General features: G+C 30.6%; 1 protein-coding gene across 5 annotated transcripts in view; it reads left to right on the top strand.

The window, feature by feature from the left end:
- Positions 1–24197, top strand: part of LOC117125494 (zinc finger protein Pegasus-like) — a 39470-nt gene extending 15273 nt beyond the window's left edge. For 4 of the 5 annotated variants that reach the window (XM_033271994.1, XM_033271992.1, XM_033271993.1 and 1 more), the window contains exons 2-3: positions 6724–6923; positions 20213–24197. In XM_033271994.1, coding sequence (XP_033127885.1) covers positions 6761–6923; positions 20213–21783 — 1734 coding nt within the window. In that variant the 5' untranslated portion in view covers positions 6724–6760 and the 3' untranslated portion in view covers positions 21784–24197. Of the gene's footprint in view, positions 1–6723; positions 6924–11109; positions 11243–20212 lie in introns of those variants that run through there. The other variant, XM_033271995.1, reaches the window with a different exon arrangement.
- Positions 24198–25217: the final 1020 nt, after the last annotated feature.

Raw genomic sequence — 25217 nt, 5'->3', positions numbered from 1 at the left:
TATAATGTATATATATGTATATAAACAAGTTGATAAATAATAATAATATATATCTATATATATATATATATATATATATATATATGTATATATATATAAACAAGTGGATAAATAAAAACAACAGTTCACAATACGAACAAGATGTTATAATCATATCAAGCCTAGCCCTTCAACGAAATGTTTTACTTGTTATTACTTGAATTGTTGATTATAATATAAATCAGGGTTTCCTTATTCACTGTAATTAATCATTCATAACCATGTCGAAATCTGTCTATGAATTTATAAAATAAATATTTAGATTTTACACATGGATTAGTCAGTTTGTTTATATGTGTGTGTTTACATTGTAACTGTACAGGTTTAACATCTAGGTCTGTTGTATTGCTTGCCTTTATTAATTGTTATGATGAGCACAGGACTGCAAATGTATGCAGACTCCTGTGGAATAATAGGTTCCATTGTACAACAGTTTCTCATAAAATAGAAATAATACATGAATAATTTCTAAAATTAATTAATGTTTAATATCGTATAGTAAGGCTTACCTGATTTTTAGTAGGCCACCAGCAGATATTTCTGTTTCTACAGAAATGACCTTTAAACTGCAACTACAGTATATATAAAATACAATTTTTTATTACACAATAAGTGTATTAGTTATATATTATAATTGAAAATTAATTGATGTGTATGGAATATTGTTTGAAAAAATTAATACTAGTTTAATTAAATCTGTGTTTTGTAGAATTGTATTAACCTTACATTAATTTCTTCTTTTTTAAGTTATTTTTATTGAGTATCAAAAATTTGTGGTGAGCACAGGGTAACGTTTCCCCTGTTTTACCACTTTTTAGAAAATTTGAATACATTTTTGTGGAATATTGAATTTAGAAATATTTTTTTCTTCCATTGCTTCATTCCACCTGTGCCCAGTATGTGTTATCATGTTGGTAAAATCTTGAATAAACTGGCCTTGATTTTCCTAAGTTTTAATAAACATTTCATTTGGTATTTGATTAGGTACTGTAATCTATTAATGGCCTCACTGCTATCCTTGAGCCCAAGAACAAATTATGTGTTTAAATTCAATTCAAATTTATTTCTAGTAACAAAACACAAATACAATACTGCCAAAATGTATTAAGTGGCTCTCCTTGCAACATGGTAAAAAATCAATAAAGTAGAAATGCAATTAAATTAACAATATCCACAAAGAATAATCAATCTTGATGAGGAGTTCTTTTTAAAATGCACTCATTGTTTACATTTGAACACATCATACCACTTTAGGAAATAAATTTAATTCATTTTGTTTTAGAATAACTGAAAAAACCCCAGGATACTAAAAAAAAATGATTTAGTATATTTTGTAGACACTTAATATCTGAACAGCGCCAGAGTGCTGTATAAGACACAAGGCAATGTTGTTAATATTACTGGTCACTTGATTCATAATTAGAAACCGACACAAAGTGCAACATCCCCTTCTTTCCTGGGGAGAACACCTACAGGTAATTATATTGTAAGACATGTAATATTACAACCAATAATAATATTCAATGCCACATCATCCTACCGGTACCAGCTGAGATACCCATTGCTACCAGCTAAGATACCCATTGCTACCAGCTAAGATACCCATTGCTACCAGCTAAGATACCCATTGCTACCAGCTGAGGTACCCAGTAATACTTCTGTGTAGAGAAAGGCAACCATAGGTAAAATGCCTGTCCAAAATACAAAAGCGAAATGCACAGCAAGGGTTTTAAACCCTGACCTCAGGATTAAAAGCTTGAACTCCAACCAATGTGCCACTGCTCTATGTTTAGAAATGCACCAATGATCAGTACGTTTTATAAAATGAGCCACCCTGTTGAAATAAGAAATTTATATAACAATAAACAATATAACAAAACAAAACCATTGTCAGATTTTGATTCATAATTAATATTGATACTAATAATTATAACAATAATAATCATGAAATTAATCTTTCTTTAAGGTGATTTAAAGTAAATAATTTTGGAGACAAAAGAAGAAGAAAAAACTAATCTCTGTTTACTAACAGAGATTACTAACAAGACCTAAACTTGTTTGCTTTCATTATCCAAGTAAGGCAGTTTGTAAAATAATAAAATTAAAAACAATTAACAATTATACGAAAAATACACTTTTTGTAATATTGTAATTAGTATGTTAAAATAACTCATTTTAAAAATAAAATGTTTATAATTTAAAGAAATAAACTCTAAATAAAAGCAGATGTAGATAGTTATTTAAAAGAATATGGAATGATCATCGTTGTGTTTTGTGCATTTGCAAAATATTGTTATTAGTCCAACCACCTTTGGTTTGTACGTTAACAATGCAAATTCAGGGTTTGGGTTCTGCAGCACTAATTGGATTCTCCTGACTCATTTGTTTGATTAAGATTTGCTATTAGGGTGTAGCTCGATTCAATTGGACTTGGAACTTCCCTTGTGTGCTAGATTTACACTAATAAAACAAAGACTCATAAATTATTATTATCATGTAATCAGGCAGATATTACCAACAGAAATTTAAAAAAAAAATTTTTAAATAATGACGATGTTATATTTAATGATAGTTAATGAAATGAAATATAAAGTAATTAATGTTACTGTTTCATTAGTCGCCACTTTTTGTGAAAAACCGTGGTCGTCAGTGACAGATTTTGGTATATCTAATTAGTATATGAAATTAACATATCCTTTTATTTCATTGTTATCCAACAAAGGGATAGGATAATACTAAGCTATCTAGAGAAATGTAACCTGCTGGAAAATGCTTAAATAAGAGGATAAATAATAACAAAGTGGAATAATGTAGTGGTGTAATAAACCAACAGAAGAAATGATCGGTCTTCAATAAATAAATGCTCTATAAAGTATTTGTTATGAATATGAAGCCTCGAGTGGAAATGTTTCTGTAAAATTTGAAGGAAGGAACATTGGGATTATGAAGATAAGTATTATTAACCACAAAGTTCTATTCCACATTTATCCTTTATTGAATTAGTATTCCACATGGATAAAAAAATGACGAGGTTAAGTTCTGCAGTAAAATTATTCAAATGTACAGAGTTCTAATAGCAACGCACATTTGACTCTAGGCATGTATTCTATTCCTTTGTCTTTGTTTTTTCTACTTGTTACATCGTTAAAAGCAACCGAAATTCATCGCTTTTCGATTTCCCTCTCAAGTTCTCGGTGAGCCTATCAATTTTCAAGAAGTCCAGCATATGCATTAGGCTATAATTCAGTTCTGATCCTATTAATACAGCAGGGAACTCAGGGTACCTATGGAGATGAGAGGCAATTGCCATTTTACCTAGTTCACTAACTGCATCGTTTGATGCGTGTAGCATGCAGCGGTGATAATGGGTCTAACCGATGTCTTCATACATGTAATATTTTAAATGTGATTGCCCAATCTGTGAAGATAATACAGTACAACATGTCTGTTGTTAAAATCTAGGGAAAATCCTTGAAAAACATAATTTGCCAACTTTCAAAGTCTGATATAGTCCAGTTTGCAATGTTTACAGTCTATTTACTATGAAATTATTAGTTATTAGCTAAGTGTACCAGTCAAATCTATGTAAATATTAAAGTATTTGGTAATTTATAAGTAAATATTTTTTTGTAATTTTCAATTGAATAATTATAACCTAGCTCTTTACATTATTATCAAATTTTCTGTGACAAAAAACTGGTATGCCCATATATAGTCATTGATGTGCCTATATATATATATATATATATATATATATATATATATATAAAATTTAAAAAAATAATAATTAATAAATAAATTTAAAAAATAAATAAATAAATAAATTTAAAAAATAAATAAATAAAATTTGATAATTTGGACAAGGCCTAAGATAAACTACCAAATAATTGTAAATCTACCGATGATCATTATAGGACCTATAAATGTTTTTAGTTTTAAAAAAATCACCTAATTTGTATATTTCAATAAGATATTAAATTCCAGCTGAATGTTAATGTACGAAAAAAAATGTGTCACCGGTTTACATACATTTAATGAATACTATACATTTTGGCAGAAAATGATTTCTTTAGTAAAACATCGGATTGAAAAATATTCATATTGATCTGTGACTTTTTTGAAAAAATTAATAAAACAATGTTTTTTTGTTTTAGAGTTAATGTTTTTTACATAATTTTTAGGTGGTAGTATAACTTCATATATTAAGCATCTATGATATGTTATTACCAAAGAGTTTATAACTGCAAGTGGTCCTACTCATGAGGTTTCGTTGGAACGCAGTCCTACTGTATTCCAAAAAAAGTACTACCATAACTAGATGGTGTCCTTCAAAAGAACATAAAAGGCTCGTAAAAGGTAAAAGGTAAAAGGTTCATAAATAGGGTGCCCCCTATCTTGTGGTAGACCTTTTTTTAACATTTCATTGCGTGCGTACAAAATCAGGGCAGTCGGACCTCTAGCAATTCTGTACTCTTTGCTATTACCTAAGAACCTTGGATACCCAAATAAGCCTCAATTGTAGACCTGTAGTTGATTAATATGAAGGCATTACCAATACCGCTTTCACCATTCTGCTGGGATTCAACTAAAATAGCATTTCATCTCATTCATTTGTTGATGAATCGGTCAGCTACAACCGATATTAATTGATTGAACTTTGCTCATGATTAATAATAATATTGTCAGTCTAAGAGGAAGGAACACATAATATACAGTATGGGTGTAGGAATTGATGTCAAAAGATGAACAATGATTTGGTTGTGAGCGAGGCTTAATCTTTCTAGTCATCCCATTAAAAAATAATAGGTTATAATAAATTAAAGTTTCTATTGGAAGAAAAATCTATGAGAAGGAAAATTACCTTTAAATATCAGATCAGACAATAATGAGAACATCATTCCCACTTTTATTTTAATTAATTTTAGGCTCTCATAATATTTAACCATGATTCAATGAAATATCCAGACCTACTTTTCCTACAGTACAATGGGTATGGCATAGTACAGTACACTCACACACAACACAACACAACAATCACTTGCTAACCATTCTATATACTAAAATGCGTCATGCTTGTTAGAGACAAACAATACTCATTTACAACACAAATACATGTAAACAAATGTTCTTGTCAAAATATTAAATTTAAGCTTATCCAATATACTGTAGAAAACAAATAAACAAAAGGAAACAAAGTGAGTATACTTGTCAAAATATACAAGAACTCATGTTAGTAAAATTGTACAATTTTTAAAGATTATGTAAGTTTCTGTGTATTATGTATTGTTGGTTTATATTGTAGTGTTATTTGAATGATATCTTGGTGTTTATTAATTAAAGATAATAACAAGTAATAAGAATATAATATTAAGAATAAATAAAATAACATGGCTGCCCTAGTTTTGAAAATACGAATGCTATGCAAAATTTGTATATTTGTTGAGAAATTATTATGGAATTGCAGGTTGTACTGGCTGAACCCATATTAAACGTTGCTATGTAGGTTGGTGTCTTAACCTAGTTATGTACAGAGCTATATTAATTGAGGGATTAGACCCTCTTCTGCTAAAAGATGTATTAGGCTTTGTGCCACCGGTCGGTCGGGTCTACTACAGTATAGCCTAGTTCTGCTAAACACCACGTCTGTCATGACATGCACATCTGGTGAAAATTTCTTCATTAACGATGGTGTTGCTTTTGTCGCATGTAAGGAAATTTTTTAGTCTTTATTCTGAATTGAGCTCAATGGGTTGTGCTTAAGGTGGATTAGTGCTAAGTTTTTTTGTATAGTAAGATTTTAAAAGCATTTGTTATTTGTGTGATTTATCCTTGGATAATTTATATGCACTTGTGTTTATAAACTCCTGATGTTTTTCCTGTTATAATTAAATATTGATGCATTATAACAATACATGAGATTTAAAACAGTATATTTGTGGGTTTTTTTCATTGTTTAAATAGGTCTATTTGTTTACTATTTGTTGAGAAGTTATTTCAAATAAGGACAAATAATTTTATAATCAGTTTTGTGAAGTATAATTTTTAAGACACTACAGTATTTTGTTAAAATCTGTTTCTTTGTTTACCATTAATTTGTTGATAATCATTTTAAATAATGACAAATATTATGAGATTTTCTAATGTATAAAATTGTATTTTTTATTCAAAGTATTCAAAGGGTATTTTGTGGCTCATTGCATTAAATGTGTTAACCAGGATTTTAAGAATGGGTTTTTAGTGCTATAAAATGTTTTAATCTATGAATGCCATTTTATTACATATTGTATATTAATATATCTACAAATGAGGAAAGAAAAATGTATGTTAAATTATCCCATAAGTAAATTAATTTACTGTTTATTGTAGTTATCTTTCATAATAATACATGCTAATTACTATTTAAATGCAAATTCCAAATTTGTAAAAACTGTAAGTTTGAACACCAAGTTTGCTTGGTTAAGTAAAGCCAGCAATTTTGTCTGCTCCGTGTATTCTCAGAATTTCTGGAGCATCTTCCAAATTCTATCAGTCATTGAACATAGATTTGTTTGAACAAACATTTGCCATTTGATCTCATCTGTTAAGAATTAGAAAAATAATATACATACATTTCATTTTATGAGATAATTTTTTGAAAATTTAAGCTGACAAAGTTTCATTGTTATGTTTTTCCGTTTTTTACAGAGGTACGCTTACTTCTCAGCTTTTTTATTAGCCGATCATGACATCAGCAGATATTCAGATAAAACGTGAAGCAACAGACGAAATTATGAAGGAAGAGATTGAGGACTACAATATGTCGAAGGAGACGATTATGGAAGATGAGGAAGAAGTTACAGGAGGGACAGAAGGAAAGGATCCAGACTTAATTGATATGTTCAAAGGTAAATTACTAGTTTCATTATTTGATTTTATATATTGTTTTTAAGTTTTCATTTGACATATTTTGATAGGAAATTGAGGGTCTAATGGGGTTAGAGCGTGAGATCTGGGTCATTTTTATTAAACAAATGAAGAAATATATTTTGAATAATAGATACAATACCTACCCTTGACTTTTTCCATGGAGATTATTTTAGCATGTCTAGGAAAAACATGTTTTAATTATGGTGATCATTTCTATGATGCACTTTACTATACCAGGAAGTTGACTGGGTATGTGGCCACTCCTTGCTTGCATGATATTAGATATCTATAATAGAATAAATATTTATATTAACTTGCTTCCTTACAAAGTATTTACAGTTGTGTTAGTAAATTCTCAACTATAAATCATTTTTTTTTTACATAATACCTATACCCTGATATGTACATTTGCATTGTTATAACTTTGAAATCTGTTTATAATGTCCTGCAAGTCACTGTACAAACTAAAATATAGTTTTAAATATCTAAAAAATTGCATTCTCATGATAGGAGGCCTAAAAAGTGTATTATATTTTATGAGTTTTACCTTTTTAGCTATTTTCCTTCTTTTTTTTTTATTATATAAGATACACTTTTTTTATATGAACACATTTTATAAGAACACCGAGACTGAAATTACTTAATAGATAAGAAAAAATTGAGGCTTTGGTAAAATATCAAATGAGGTTTTTGTCTTTTTTAAAATAGAAAAAACCAACAATCTTATCTGTACCGATGTTCAGTAGGTGTGACTATGTTATACAGATACTGCTGTGCAACAATAATCTCTCTTTGAAAAGTGTATAAAATAATGAGCCTGAAATTGGCAAAAAAATAAGAATACTGAGCCTGGGAAAAATTTGCTGGTTCTTATCAAAAAGAAAGTGTAGTGCCTTTCTATTAAATATTATTGTTAATTGTCTGTGAAAGTTTCATAATTTTTTAAAAGGTGTTGAATTTTAAGTAGGAGTGTGGCCATGTGTCACATTTTGCTTGGTTGCTCTATATTAGGCCTACATGTATAGCAAATAATTTGTTTTATGGTTTTTGAAAGAATTCCTAATTTTAAAGTAGAAAAACAGAGCTGTTTATTAAAGTTGCAAAAACATTTCACTCATCTGTTGACTGTATTGATTTTTACCAGAAGGAAAATGCCAAACAGTTAGTCCAATATCTTGAAAAACATGATGAAAACCTAATGGGTTTTGGATTACAGGTGTATGCAGTGCTGAGTAAATCTTGCTGATAATTTTTACATGGAAACCTTGGCGTGACCTAGAAACGGTCAGATCAAAGGAGGTTGTTAACAAGGACAATTATTAGTATATTTATTATTGTACATGTAGTAAGATATAAGCTGGAATCGGTACTTGCATTGCAGAGGAAAAAAACAAAAAGTTGCCTTTGGGCTTCTAAAGTCCCACCAGTTGATACCCTTACCAGCGAATCGGCTTTTGATCATAAAGTGCTTTCTTTCATAAAAACAAACACAGGACTACGCAACATTGTTATAAGGATATGTTTCCTTTTGTATGCTTCACACCCCAGTAATATTCTTCGGTAATTTTCGTCATCAAATGTAATAGAATAGTTTGGCAATTTTCAAAAATTCTGCTTCTATTGGTGAACAGTGCTTTTCTCTGTCAAAGAAGAAATGATTTTGTATTGCTGATAATCATATTATCATTCGGTACTAGACTGATATCTTTCTATTTTTTCCAGATCAAAATTGATGATTATATATATTTTTTTAACCCAAAATGTCTGTACAATGCGGTGCAACCTCAATACGGGGTACGAAGTTTATGGGAAAATGTTTTTCCCATAAACGCCGTACTCTGTTTTGGCAGGTTTTTTTATTTAATGGCAACAATAGAAAATGTGTATTAGAACGTTTCAAGAAAAGCACTACAGAAGATTTCAGATCTGTGATAGATTTGTCAATTTATAATCAGTTTACAATATTTTTTTTTCACTTTCGGAACAGGACTACTCTTATTTTCTGTAGGAATATAATTTTGATTATGTACAGTAAAGCTTTATTTTTGAAACAATAAATTGTACTGATTCGCATACTGTACACCTGTTGATTCAACAAATGTAGATGATTCCCATTAATACATATTGTCTTCAGGGTCAGTTATGCCTACTGATAGGGGGAGGGAATGTTGGGGGTTTGGGAATATAACTTTCCCTCTAGGAACATGCTCATGGAATCAAATTAAGACTATCAATGACCATTCTAATCATCTAATATTTTGAACCAAAAATGTCAGAATTAAATTTGAGATTAGAAAGGATGAAATTTTTTAGTTTAGTCCCAGTTTCCAAATTTATTTTTTAAGTAAATACCGGTGGGAGTGGTACAGTGATTTCTCTAGTGGACATTTCAAAGAGGGTAGATTGATGCATGCACCCCTATGAAAATGTTGGTTGTTCTTAATTGTAGTTTTATTAACTGCACAAATTTCCTCCAGATGGGGCTGTTGATGTACGGTGCCAAGTGTGCTGCTAGTGTTGTGTTTCAGACACAGTATTTGCTCAATCAAATATGTGACTTACAAAATGTGTGACTTCAAATACTTTTGAAAAATATTCTGTTGTTGGTATTTTTTGAACACAGGACAACATTGTATGGAATGATTTTATGTATTGTTTCTATGTTTGAAGATCATATCTCTAAGAAAATTTTAACCAAGATATTTTAAAAATTTACAGTGTATTTTTTTATACTGTTTAATATTTTTTGACTAATATTTACAGTATTCACAAATTTACTTTTTTAAATTTTCAATATATTTACTTTTTTACTTTAATAATTTGTATTTTAATTTGGACCTTAATTAAATTCAGTGCCTTTGCATGGAATTGAGATTAAAAAGTATTTGAATAAATGCATGAATAATGATTAATAAATAAAAGAAATAAAGCATAAATTATATTTATTATTGAAAAAAGATAAAGTTAGTTTGGATTATGTTCTTTATTCAAAGAACATTTACATTCAAGCGCACTAGAAATTGTCCTGTCAGTGTCTGATGAGAATTACTTTAGAATTTATCCTAGGACATTTGAACAAACTCAATTGTTATTTCCAGTTTATAAATCATCAGTTTTAAATCAACAATTACGGAGGTACATACAACATTATAGTCACTTATGATAAAGTAAAATTATTATTTATTTATTACTGCATAATATTTTTTTTTAAATAGGATATTATAATATATCATTAAGGTAAAGGTTTCACTGCCCAAGGCTCTCATATTAATACTGCCTATGTTTAAGCCTTCTGTAATCGCACGCAGCCACCTCCATACATAAATTAGAATCGTTTGTTCATTCTTAAGATGCACTTTCCGAACCCTCATCAAACAAAAGCATCTGCTTTAACTAGGCAAGACAATTCTTAGAAATAATGAATTAGATGAGAGTTCAAATTAATATAAATTTTATATGTGCGGGTAGTTTGTGTTCCCAGACAAAAAAAATAAAATTACAGTTTTCTTTGAAGTATTTTTTTGAAAAAAAAAAACAAAGAACACAATAAAAAACAAATAAAACTGGAACTACTGCATGATACTTTATAGAGGATTTAAGTATAATAATATAAAACTTTTTTTATACAAGATAATGATAATTTATTGTCCAAAAAATCAAAAATTAGTTTCCACTGACAATTTTGAAAAGTATAAAAAGACATAGAGTACAGTAATAATATATAAGATTAGTAAAAGTATACACATAATACAATATTTATACATGATATATGTGTAATATATTGTATGTAGCTAAACTACAAGTAATTGGAATATTTTAAGGAAAGCAGTTATTCATAAAAAATATGAATATAGATAAAAATAAAACTAAACATTAGATTTGCTGTTATAGTAATTATTTGTAGGAAAACTCTTCCCCCTCCGAGCTGTCTAATTTGTACTCATTATTCCTGTAATGCATCAAACCCTCTGATTGGTCAATGAACTACCACACAGTAGAAAACCCTGATTGTTGAAATCTAGAAGGCATGCGATCACATGGGCTGGGAAAAAAAACATAACAAAAAGTGCTTCCCAAAGTCGCCGCCCACTTTTTTTTCTTAGCAATTGACAAAACCCATTGTGGCGAGTATGAAATTAACTGCTTGTGGTTATAAGTGCTTAATAGTAAGTTGGATATCAAACGGTTCAGTTGTAAACACCAAAAGTACCTACTCTATCACCAGCAATGGTACATAAATGTATAAGTCGCCGGCAGCCTCCAACCCCTGATGCCACGGATGCCCCATCGGATTTCTGTAAGTCTATTTATTGTTTTTGTTTTTTTTTGCGTTACCTGTAATTTCTTTCTATAAAAGTTTGATTTCAAGTGTTTTACCAATTCCAATATGGGTTGAAACTTTTGTTTGTAATCTTTTTACCACTAATGATGGATTACCATGGCAACAAAAGATCTTATCGGTATGGTGTAACCTCATACTTTGGTTTGGGTTCTAGATGGATGTTATTTGTTTTTTCCCTTGCTTTTATTTAGCTATTTTGTTGTTGTCTTTTTACCTATTGTCGAGGGCATAGAGACCTTGTTTATTTGCGCTATATAAATCCATCTATTATTATTATTAACTTAATAAAACAATTTTGTCAAGGGTAAAACCTCATCCTTCTTTTCAAAAGTGCGAACAAAAAAAGTGTTTTGTTTTGGTTTTTTAAATGACCTTTTTCTGAATAAAAATTAAGTTCATCAGTATGTAATCTTAAAATTTAAATGCATAACATAAAAGTTTATTCCAAGTAAATGCACGATTTGAAGGCATGCGATGTTAACAGAATCGTATCATTTAAGTATTCCTCTTACCATCCAGTTTTAAAAATTTCAAAAGTTAAAATGAAAGTTCAATGGGAAAATGTAGTTATAATAATTTCATTAAAAGTGTAATTGCTTTTACTATATTAAAACACTGATCTAATGTTTTTTTTAAGTACATTAAATAATAATATTCAATCTCTCAGTTACGGGTGTGCAGAATTTATAAATATCCTTGATGTCAGCTTAAAACATCGAGGTCAGACAATTTCATATTAGCGCTGGGAACAAAAGACTAAAACAGTTATGATTCTGTCGGTGTTTCCATGGCGAAAGCTGGTGACACTCTTGTTATGTATTGTCTAATGGATCAGTAATTAGGTTAGAGGTTATGCTGTATGATTCACAGAAATTTGGGATGATCATGTAGGGTTCAAATGTAATTTATTAATGAAGGAAATTCCCTGCTGGGTAATGGGGTATTTTTACTCATGAAATATGGATGTAGAAATATTTATAATTTGAAGTGTAAATCAAATTTACCAGGCCAGGCCTTGTTAGTGTCAATTTTTTTTTTTTTCAAGCTTTTTTATTTTATCAACTAACATTAATATTTTACATGTAATTTTCTACATATACAGTAGAATTTGTTTATTCTTCCTCTAATTTTTGTTTGGTTTTCACATATAATTGTCTTGTTTATTCTTCTAAAAAAATACTTTTTGTTGCAGAAAACCGAATGTGTAGTTTTATGTTTCTTTGTTTATCCATGGAAGATTGTTGTTTTATCGTTGTTTTTTTATCTTCAGTGATATTATTCTTGAAATGTTGACACAAAATGAATACCATTAACCCAAAACATAATATTTAATAAATGCTCTAGAGACGAATCTTGAAAATGGAACGCGAAAAAAATTGTAATTCATCCTAAGATAATTGAATTGAACTGCATTCACTAATATTATTTTAGATCGAATACAAACTGAATGATGCCAACATTTGAACCGTCACCATTCTAGCAATAATTTATTACATTTGAGAGGTTGCGCAAGTATATACAGGAATCCCGAATGGGATACGCTATATAATATGCCATCAAAATCCATCTTAATTCTCTCTATGCCCCCCCTCCCCACTTCCATTTGCCAATTTGTTCATAAGCTGATAATATGGTAATATCTGTGTAAATAGGTGGGAAGCATTTCATTCATCACCAAATCAAATATGAGGCATTTGAATATTTAAATAAATTTGTGGCATTGCTGTGAAAGTGTTTATCTAAAGGACATCTAATTTTAAGTCGGGCTTGTCTGAACCATATGGTACTACATACACTATACCCTTTTTTTGCAATACCTTATACAATATTATTCTGAGCTGAACACATGGTTGAAGGCGATTGTTTATGGATGAGTGAAAGGGACCAGTGACCTTAAAAGGCCAGTGGCTGGTTTTTTGATGGTCTTAGCCTAGATGTGCTCGTTCATGCGTAACCATATTGTATGATCCAAAGTTACAACCTGGTTATCAGAACCTACTCATTAACATATATATTTGGACACTGAACTCATTAGCAAATAACCTAATTTGCATAAACTACAGTTCATCGTGTGGATTCATGCTACAGTATGTATGGAATCGGCCTCGTTTAGGAAAAAATCTCATTTCTTTTGACCTGTACTATATTAATATTTAACAAATTCTGTGAATATAGCAATATAATTTCCTGATTTTATCATTTTCGAATTTTTCTCCTTTATTTTCTAGCAATCTTTTGTTCTTTCATTATACCAACATAAAAAATGAATGTTGAAAGGAAATTCTTCAGGAAATTATGTAAAACCATCATGCAATGGTGTTTTTGATTTTTTTTTTTAATAGAGGGGAAAACCAATTTTATGTCCTGTTTAAATTCCCTAGAACATATTCCAACACCTGTTTTGTAACATCCTTAATAAGTAATTTTCTACAACATTCTTTTTATACTCAATTCCTATTTTTACTATTCCATCTTCTGAAAATAAAAACACATTTCAATTCCTTTTCTATTATTTTCTTTTTACCAATCATCTCAGGAAATTTCTTTTGATGTCCCTCAAGTGACATTATGTTGTTTTAGTGTTCTGTTGGGGGGAAATTCTCCACCTCCAAAATAGTAGGGAAAATGAGAAGTTGAATTGAACCTTAGGGAATAAAACATAGGAAATAATTCATTTGCTTTTATTTTCTTTCCACTCTTCAGTTTCATGTCTTCTGATTATAAAACTAGTTTATATCTTTGATTGCATATGACAGAGGGTAACACCTTGTTAGTGATCTTGTGTGCAAGAAAATAATTTGACTTAACACGTCAATATTTTTTTCCAGTAAATTATAAGTTTAATATAGACAATTAAAAACCGAAGAAATATTTTTAAAAATATAAATTTATAAATTATTATGGTTTACTAACATTCCAGTACTTAAAGCTTTTGATGCGATGAGAATGCTTTCGCTTTTTTTTTTAAATATTAGCTAATAGACTGTATTATTATGCCTTCATAATAATAAACAAATACTCTATTTTTTATTGATTATTGCTTTTATGCCTGGACCCCAATGGAAACTAATCCATCTGTTTTGGATTAATTGGGTAATTATGAATCTAGTCGTTTTTGTATTTTGCCTTTGGTTTAAAAATAAAAACAAACAATATAAAACTAAAGAAATATTATGCAAAACAATTAGTTAAATAAATGTTGATATAACTGATGAAATAAGTCTATTCATTATTCAGACAAAATGTTTATAATATAGAAAAGCAATACTTTTTTCCTATTTTGAAATTAACTATTGTTTTATAATTTTTGATTTAGATAATTATTAACGGAATCAATGATATCATTTAATATTATATTAATTTCATGTATTTATTACATGCAGAGCAGACATAACATTGGGTACTTGTTTGCTGTTTTAAGCACATTGTTTTTGGTTTTGTGTTTGCTATTAAAAACCACAAGTTGAGGTAGCTCTTATCAAAGTTGCGGTTATTGAATAAATTCAAAAGGATATAAAAGCTGTGTGGCAAAAATTCTTAGAAAATACCGTAATTGATCACAAAATAAAATCCCACTTGATGAGTAATAAATATTTCTGTTAAATAAACTTCCTTCAGACAATCTTCGGGTTAAGGTGGGTTAAAAATTTAATTAGTTTTGTTTTTTCCCCGGATGCGTTTATTCATTTATACATAATAAAGTTGATTCAATAATTGAGATTATAAAAATATCCCACAATTATTTTTTCTGAGCACATTGTTATTATTTAGTGCGATAACAGTTCATTGAATTATATGTATTATTTGGGAATGATTTTGTTTTGTACCTTGATTCTTGTCTGTTATTTGTTATTACGTGTGACAGTGTGTTGATTATTTAGCTAGCATATGCCGTGAACCACCGTTAATGTCCTCGTTTCAACATCAGTGCATTGCGATTAAATGTTCACCTTACTCGTTCGAATACCCACACTGAAAGTTCCATCAGAAAGTGCAGGATTAGATGTTGCGCAAATGCTAAATATTACAGTATCGTGAAATAGGTGTTTAGCAATCAAGGCTGCGATAGTAAGCTTGAGATAGATATCCGTATCACCTCAGGGGTGTTCTTTGAGTTACGTGTAGCGTAAAACAATACGACAAAACTTACAATCATAGAATGGTCAATCAATCAATCAGTATAAAAATGTATACAATTGTCTCTATGTGCGGGGAAAAATGACATGATATGGGATAATTCAGGTCAACTGATTTCAATTACTTTCGGTTGCCGACACTTAACGTTAAAAATGGTATATTTTTATTAAAAATAGGTATTAGATATTTTTGAAGCACCTGTTTAGTAACCTTATACATGTTCACCTCTAGTTTTCATCGTATAATCAATATTTATTTATTGGAGAAGGTGATGAGGTTACTCATACTCATGTGGTACCAAAATCCTTTCATTTCTTTGAAGCTAATAAAATTGATCATCAAAATTCAGTATTTTGGAATTGCATACCTTGTATTTTAAAGTTCTTTTTTGCTTTTGAAAATTAAAAGAAGAAAATATTGCCCTATTACCAGACACATAATTAATACCATTTCTTTTATTCTTTGCATATAATAACCTTTAAATCTTCAATATGTTTTTGTATCACCTTAATTGTATTTTATATGTGGACAATCTCTTTGTACTTTATTTTCATTGTAATTATTGTGTAGGACCGTTGTTAAAAACAGGTATTAACATCTGCCTGGAAATGTGTCCTGGGTAAGTAAGTTTTAAATAAATAAGATTTTTTAAAAAGCTGATTATTAATGTAAGAATTTTTCAAGTAGAAAAAATTGTAAATTGTAAATTCATTTAAATTAGAAATTTAATATTTTTATTAAATATTTAAGCTTCTTAAAAAGAACCCCACCCAAAAAAACAAAACAAAAAATCAGTGGAGTTACTGTCTTTTTGTTTTATTTAAGAATAATTAGTGGATCCCTGGTTTTTAGGCTTCTTCTTTTCTTAGATTTTTTATTGTGATAATGACTTATACAAAGAAGGAACTGATCTTGATGATATCGTTAAAAAATCTCCTTTTTCTACCACACAATGTTAAAGAATCCTTACAATTCTGCTCATCTTACTAGATACATTATAGACACAACCCCATCATGTCTTGCCAAAGAAGATGAATAATAGAAAAGTGCAAAGATCAGGGAAGAAAATATTGAGAGAAACATAATTAAAAATTTAATACAGATTGACGACACGAAGGAGAAATAGGTCAGATAGCCTTAGCCTTAATATTACACTCAATTTGTATGAATCTATTAATCTCTGTCGTTTTTACCTCTTATGATTATTTTCTCGGCGAAGAAAAAGATGATATTTATAAAGTATAGTTCAAAGACCAATTAAATACTCTATACTGACAGCTTTTTTTTGCACGAATCTTTGCCCTCGGTATTTCGGCATGATGAACGAGCATATTATTTGGGTTGTACTCCAGCCCTAATTAACATTAGTAATCTGAATTTTGCTGCAATGCCCATGTGACGTATTTAGCATATATCTTATAGCGGGAGTTTGATGGAGCCTCGTTTATACCTTCAGGCCTTTTCATCTATACACAAAAGATTTCCTGAAAGTGTGAAGCTAATGAGCCTCTGAACAATCTTGCTTTATTGAGATTGGCAAAAAACACCCTGACATATGGCCTTCTCCACTAGGGCAACAATAGGCTTCCTGTGCAGTGTACTAGACGCTCCACACGCATATAGGCTCTAACCATCTGCCTAGGTTTTTCTAGGAGCTTGCATAATTCGTCATCTATAGTGATTAGATAGAATTCACAACTGTCCTAATAGGCTGCGGCAAGTACATTGAACTGGAGAGAAAACGTTGACTTTCAAATGTTACGTGTACTTTGTTGAGTATTCGCAGCGATAAAAATCAAAGCAAACCTGTTTCTAAGATTTATTTTATAGTTTGCTTCGAAAGACAGACTCGAGTCAAATTTAGGCCTGCTTTCATCAGAATTGAAATTTTTGTGGAAATGAGTAATTAGATAGTTATTGTACAACATTCGAGTACAAATAATAAATTTATTTATTTTTACTTTTTTTAAGTTAGAAATTGGATGATTTTGTTATACGCTGTAAAAACTAATATATTTTAACGCATTGGTTTACATTTTATGAATAAAATAATAATGTTGTATCCAGAAATATAATGATATTAATATATATTTTTGTAATTGTTTATATTGATATTTTGTTTAGTTTGTATGGGTTTTTTAAATCTATTTTTGTTAAGCTAAATATTGAATTGTTTTTTTGTTTTTGTTTACCATAAATAGATATGCAGTTAATAAAGAATATGATCTCCAATAAATGGGAATATGGGTCAAAGTACAAATATACATATTGTTTAAAAAAAACTAAATAATATTATATCCAAACTGATAAACACACAATCAAACTAAAACTAACATCTCTTGTGAAAATTATAAGTCCTATGAAATTCTTAAAAACTGATAGACAATATTAACAATATAGATCGATTAATAAAGACCTTACTTCTACCCCTAGCACTTACTGTACCTCGACCCTTAACTCTTACCAGTACTGGTATATCTGTTTTTATATATTTTATTTACGTTGATTCACAATCATCCGTTTATCTTGCTGTAATGTACAGTATTACTTTAAAGTCATAGACTTTATATTTGTACAGGTACTGTACTATCCCATTGTAAATTTATATCGTCTCTAATAAATAACCATTCATCTCGTGACCATTGGCACGATACTACTTACCACAGGTATACTACATACTAATAATAGTTCCATTGAAATTCTAGAATTATTGGCTAGTTGAAACTGGACAATAAATAAATATGGTTTATAGTAAACTATGATTACATATAATCTGACTTCTATTAAATCTTTTCGAGATATAATATATTAGAGATATAACAATAAGATTTAATTTAATATTAATATTTTAATAATAAAGATTATTATTATTATTATTAACGAATGTGTATTTTTGATATAATTAACATTTAGGTTACATGTACACAAGTAAACTTGTTTTGTATTATTTTCTGAAAATGATTTCTATTGTATAAGCTAACTGACAGAAAACTTGGCAAAAGTTAAAATAAATTGCTAGACAAGTGAAAATCGGATAAAAGTGTACAGTTGACATATTCTTGTATATAAAAAACAAAATATTAATATTATTAAATTAAATCTTATTACTAGAGAGAGTATTACCATTTTGTACAGTATTAATAATTATCTATTTATAGAATTTTTATTTAAATAGTAATAATATTGTTATTGATATTTACTGTATGATTTGGAGACCAGGCCAATCAACTACAAATTTTTTGTTAATGTTTTGTATATTTATTACTGTTATGTTGTTTAATAATATGTTTTGTATTATTAATATTTCTAATTTCTGTAGATATGTTATAATGAAAGCAGTTATAAATGCAAGCAAAGTAGTCCTAATGGCAGATTTAAATAATCACAATTGTTGTATATTTCATGTAATCCTATATTAGTAGCATGACAACGCATGATTTTAAGCTTTCAAATCATAAATCTTCTATCAATAATTTCATTTCACAAAATTTGACTCAAAAATTGATAATCACAAATAAACAGACAAGTTTCTATTGCAATGCTATTTTTTAATCTGAAATCGTGTGATCCATTTCAAATCCAATATTCTTGATAAATTTCCTGTCAATTTTGATGTATATAATTTTTTTCCTACTTTATGGCAATCGTGGATGTTGCCAGAGATATTGAAATGTGTCGGCAGCTTTGTAGGCCCTTAAAAGGAGAGTTGACACAATGTCACAAAGTTCCCTTAATCCCGTAGCCTAGCTAACCATCAGTCGGCTCAAAGGACCGTAAAATACGAGTGAAAATCTCGTCCGTCATGTTTATTGTATTGTGTCCATGCCTTTGTTTGCATCATTTCATGCTAATGAGTAATTAAGCCATCGGTTTAGCCTTGTAAACCTTAATGCCACAAGAGGTTTCCTCTCCGCAAATGTAGCGTAAGTACGCTAAACATCCACATACTTGGCTATCACTTGCGCAGCACCAAGAGACAGGTTTTGGTGGTTTTAAAGGTCGGTACATCCTGCTCTCTAAAATATAAAAAAAACAAAAATTTTTGTGGCCTCCTACAAACTAGTTAGATTAACTGCTAATGCTGCGCCATTGACGAAGGCTGAACAAATTTTCTGCACAATTGTCACTCAAAAGGCTCCATAATCCACTAGAGGTCTTTTGAGGTTTTGTCATAGAATGTAGGTCACTGAATGAACTCAAATTTCAGGCATATATAAAATTTCCAGTTTAAAACTCCGAATTCGGCATATATCATGAATATCCCTTATAATTATAATGATTGATAAACATCTGTTGTCCACAGTGGTCAGTTGGTCATTTTTCCCTTCATTTATTTCAATTTTTGATTAATCGATTACATTGGGTTGCTATGTAGGGAATTTTTTTCGCAACATTAGATAATAGGTATGGGCAAAGAGTCATGTTTTTATTATTGCTTGAGCAATTCTCACGTTTGAGTAGCTACAAGTTGGGTTTTAATTGAAGAAATATGTTTCATGATTTATAATTTGAATTTTGTTGCAGGGAATTATGCTTTCTCATTGTGTGTTAGTCATAAACTCTTGTGATTTTGATCGCCAAAAATTCATTTTTGATTCCATTATAGTTAAAAGCACCTGGAATTAATTTTTTATTTTATTAAATTGCAATCTATGGTAAATTCAAATATTAAAAATTAATTGACAACACTACTTATTATTGCTTTAAGTTTCTTAGAACATTTGTTCATGTGAAAATGCCAAGAAAGTATAATTAGTGATCATATAATATTTTATTTGTTCTTTTTAGGTCACAGCACTCTACAGAATGGAACGAACTCAGCTCTTGATAAAAACAGCTCAAGTCCGGAGGCTGCGGTGGAAGCAGTAGACTATACTGTTCGTAGACGAGAGGACGTCATGGAAGATCCCATACACCATGGCATATTCCAATGCAGCCAGTGCAATTTCAGAACTGAAAATGAACAAGAGTATTTTCATCATAGTGAAGAACATGCCCCTGATCGTGATTTCATCTGCATTGTATGCAATCGAAAGTTCTCGAAAAAACAAAGCCTACGAAGGCACATGAATCTTCATAGCGGTCACCGGCCATTTAAATGTCCTTTGTGCGAGTACAGATCCTCGCGCAAGGATCATCTCCAGCTTCATCTTCGCACACGTCATGCACCCGGTAAAGCTACTAATTACCAATTCAAGTGTGTGATCTGCGGAAACTCGTACCAAAGTCAGAAACGCATGATAATGCACATGAAGTCGCATCAGAGGACGCACCGCTGCGACATCTGTGGGATGACATTTCCTTCTTTCACTGCAATGGACAGCCATAAAAAGGCTAAACATGTCATGCCTACAACTCCTGTATCAAACGGAAGTCCATATACGTGTCACGCTTGTGGTTTCATGAGCACAAGTGCTCAGGGCTATCATATCCATTTGCAAAGTCAGCGACATAAGGATGTCATTACCGCATCCGTTCGAATTCCTCAAGTCTTGAAGTCTTCAATCGAAGATGAGAAAAGAGATGATAGGATCGAAATGACTGCAGTTTCGTTCCCGGGTCCCATTCCAATTTCTATGCGTCCAATGATACCAGATGGCCCACAGCGCCTTCCGCCGACATTGTCGCATCTCCATAATCCTAGAGTCTTTCCGCATCACCAGATTCCCGGACCACATTTCCCTATCAGACCAGAATTCTTCTCTCCGGTTTTTGGATTTCCAAGACCGGACTTCCCAAGGCCAGAATTTCGAAGCGAACATAAATCTGCAATGCCGGTTATACTTGCTGATGTTAGTTCTCTGCGTTTGAGCCCTGCAGCTTCCGAGACTATATCTACCGGATCACCATCTCAAAGTGTATCACCCAGTTATAACCGAACAGTCAGCCCAAGCTATAATGCCTCAAGTCCTACGTCTAGTCCACTGATGCAAATGCCAGGCTTACTTATGAAGTCATCGCAGGATTCTCCACGTAGTGTATTTGTGAGTAGCGCAAGTCCAGTGAGTCCACATTACACGTCAGTGAATGTTAGCACCTACAATCAAGGTGACGAGGCGTCACCGAAAAGCGTTGACTCAAAATCGCGTACATCAAGTTTTGATTCAGGGCACGAAACTCGGCCAGAGCCGACACAGTATAACATGGCCACTAGCTCAGGGACGCGGGATAACGCAACACAAGATGATATCCGTAGATGTAAGCATTGTCACACTGTCTATCCAGATGATGTAATGTATGGTATACATCTTGGTTGCCACGGAGTGAACCATCCGTTCGAATGCAACATTTGCGGTCAAATTTGTTGTGATAAGTATGATTTTGCGACCCACATAACAAGAAGTCTACATAAAAAATAAATGTGTTACCAATTGTGGTAGTGATACATAAGGAAAATATAAAGCAAAAAAATAGATATAGAAGAAAAAAAGGCTGGATTCCAAACCCACCTTTGTTGATAGTTGCAATGTAATGTTATTTCCAAGAAATTTATTTATTTATGTTAAATTTTTTCCATTTACTCTTTTCATTTAATCCGAAGAACAACTCATCATGTATATTTATCTTGCTAAATGCAGCTATTTCAGCCTGAAGCCAGTCACAGGTAAAGACAATCAATGATAATATAATTGAACCTAAGATTATCTATAGCTGTCAAAATTTGTAAAAATAAGAAGGCACTGTCATTAGGATAAGAATAAGTACAGGTTAGAGTAATCTGCAGGACAATCATCTTCTTTATGTTGTGTGTGTTATAAGTACCTGAACTCTGAACTCCAGCATATCGTTGAAATTCTCTTGTACTGTTCATGTGATTTCTTAGGAATGGATATCCCTCTTTGTCAAATGGAATTGAGGAGGACGCCAAAGTCAGTTGTATTAGACAATATTAAATCAACATATATATAATCAATATGTGTTGACAATCAAAACATTAAAGAAGCCCTTTTTGGGAGTGGGGATATGGGTCGGTTACTTCGAAAAACCAAATTGTACTGGATATTTTAAACAAGACAAGTTCATTAATTTTCAGAACAGTTTAATTGTAATGTACTTTAGAAAGTATAGTATGAGACTGATATCATATATACAGTGTTACTGTTGCACTTGTAGAGCATCACGATATTATACTGTATGCTAGTGAGTTTAGCTTCCCTTTAAAATGCTTGTATCAGCATGGTCAGACAAATCACTGGCTAAAATGTATGGCCTAGTGCAAAGAAATAAATTGTTTATCTGGTACATTTGGATTACGATTCTGTGTAATACCTCAAATAATATCTTCCCCTCCCGATTTTGTAGTGATTAAAAAGAACGTATATTCTGTTTGTCAGCAAACCCTATACTCCATACATTTGAAGTCTGTATAACTCATTAATATCATATTGGGTCTATTAAACAGAATTGTCCTTGATAATCGGCTATTTTGAATGCATTCAAAATTGCTTTTGATGATCTCACAAATGATTGATAATTCGTGAAATACAGGAAAGATAGAAAACCTTGGTTCACAGGTCATCGTTGCTAGTACTAACACCACAACCTGTTAAATGGGCTTTGCAAAATCTAGTATAATCTAATAGACGGTTCAACGGAAAAAAGATCCTAGAGTTATAAAAGATGTAATATATTTATTTCAGAAAATGTTAACTTATTTAAAAGAAAGGAAAGCGTAGATGCGTGCAGGGTGTTGTGTTCTGTATGTTGGTTTAGTCATTAAAAGAAAACGAAACGTTTTGTATATATAAACAATGTTAGCTCTTTGGGAAAAAATGTTTTTTATGTTATTTATTTCATATGCTTTGTGTATGTAATGTTGTATGGGCTAAAAAGCACATAATAAGATATATAAACTGTGTAAGTGGAGATTTTTGTGTGTAATACTTTATTATAAGTATTTCCATATCTTTGAATTGATTTTTTAACTACCCAGCTATACAATTGAGAATGTATGTTGCATTCAAAATAAGAATTACCACCACCAATGTAAACCACCTCCACTCCCAATTTTGAGAAACACTCTTAAATGTTTTATGTAATTAAAGATTTAGTATCATTGTCTTTTTGTATTTCTAGATGTTTCAATATTATATTAATACTTTGCAACACCACACTGTAAATCCCTAATTATTTATTTATTTAATTAATTTTGTGTGTGTCCTTTCAGTGTTGACTGAATTAAAGGGCCTTCTACTAAATACATGTTTCACTGATGTTCACTGTAAAGCTCTGGCCAGACATCAATTATATTTGACAAACACATGTGAAATGCCTAAATATGGTCATAATGACATCACATCATGACCATATATAGGCACATATAGACTATATATGGGCATACAACAGTCTTTTCGTCAAATGAAATGTGATAATCTGGATAGGGCTTTATGTAGTACTATTATATTTTTGTCTGTCAGATGAAACGGTGTCTGTTCAGACTTATATTTCAGTCATATCTAAACAAATATATTGTATTTCCATTTCTTTTGGAAGTACAGTAGAAAAAGCTTTATACCAGATCTGACAGACAAAAATCTGATGAAATATGACTGGTTTAGACTATCTCTGGAAGGAAACATCCTGATTTGTGTATTGTTTTTTTCTTGCAGATGTATTTTGTATTTACATATTGAGTAAATACATTTCTCATGATGCTTCATAAAAATTGTAAAGTCATTCATTGGTCTGATGCCTTTAGGATTCATAATGGATAAGTAGATCCTAGGTTAAGTGCATCATATCTTTGATGTATAAGTACTCCACAGCTTTTCAATATACCTACATAAGTTTTTATTTTCCAAGTTTCCAGTATGGAAGTAGGATTATGAAAGCCATATTTTTCAAAACGTTGTATTTTGTTAAATTATATAAACGTGGTATTGTCGGTAGTCTTTGGATTGCTTTTTTTATCGGCTCATTCAGACGTATTTAAGTGTTGCTCTAGCATTTATCTATTCTGTAAATTCTACATTTTTACAATGAAACTAGCAATTTATGTTTATTTTCATACTGAGGAATAAAACTGTGAAGTCATGTATGTTAATATTTTGATCAAATTTTATAGTAGAGAATCGTTTAAACATTTATTTATGGCCCATGTCCCTAAGGTTTTGACATGTTGGCAAGAAATCAATTATTTTGGCATATAACCATTTCTTTTTATGATAAGAAGAATTAACATTTTAAAATGCAAGGTTCTTTTTTAAAGACAATACGTTGTAAACTTCAGTAATGTTTTACGGTAAACAACAAATTAGAAATGTTCTTTTTTATGGTCGTTTTATGATTAGCGAATAACTTATTGGATATGTATGGATGTCGTAGTGTCCTCGTTGTGCATTAAAGTAGGTAGTCAACAAGAAAAGGTGCTATGTAGACTTAATGTAGAACAGCCAGGCCTTTAAGTTACACTTTAAAATCACTTTCTTAAGAATGTAGTCACTTTACACTATCCAATCCCGGTTGGATCTAGAATTTATCTATTTTCCTTTAAAAAATTAGGCCAACCTAATGTATTTTTTCCGGAGGGAAAAAAATAGACTTTTTTTATTTTAAAATAATTCTAACATAAATGGCAGTTGTTGCAACAAGTTCTAGGCCTATTAGATGGCAGAAACTTTTCATTGGGTCCTGAGATGATTAAAGGCCGAAACAAGTACAGTAATCATTATCATGTTTGCCAGTAAAAGGCCGCACCTACAGTGTATTTGTTTAGTTTTTTTTTATCCTATCTATATTTATACTGTGCAATGTAAGGAGTTGATTTACTCTGTTGTCTGCCATACTATGATAT

This window comes from Anneissia japonica, unplaced genomic scaffold (assembly GCF_011630105.1).
Source record: "Anneissia japonica isolate Jap-2015-1 unplaced genomic scaffold, ASM1163010v1 scaffold7731_len1735946_cov199, whole genome shotgun sequence".
Lineage (NCBI taxonomy): Eukaryota > Metazoa > Echinodermata > Crinoidea > Comatulida > Comatulidae > Anneissia > Anneissia japonica.
The sequence above is the reverse complement of the archived record's forward strand: the minus strand, read 5'-3'. Positions and strand labels throughout refer to the sequence as shown.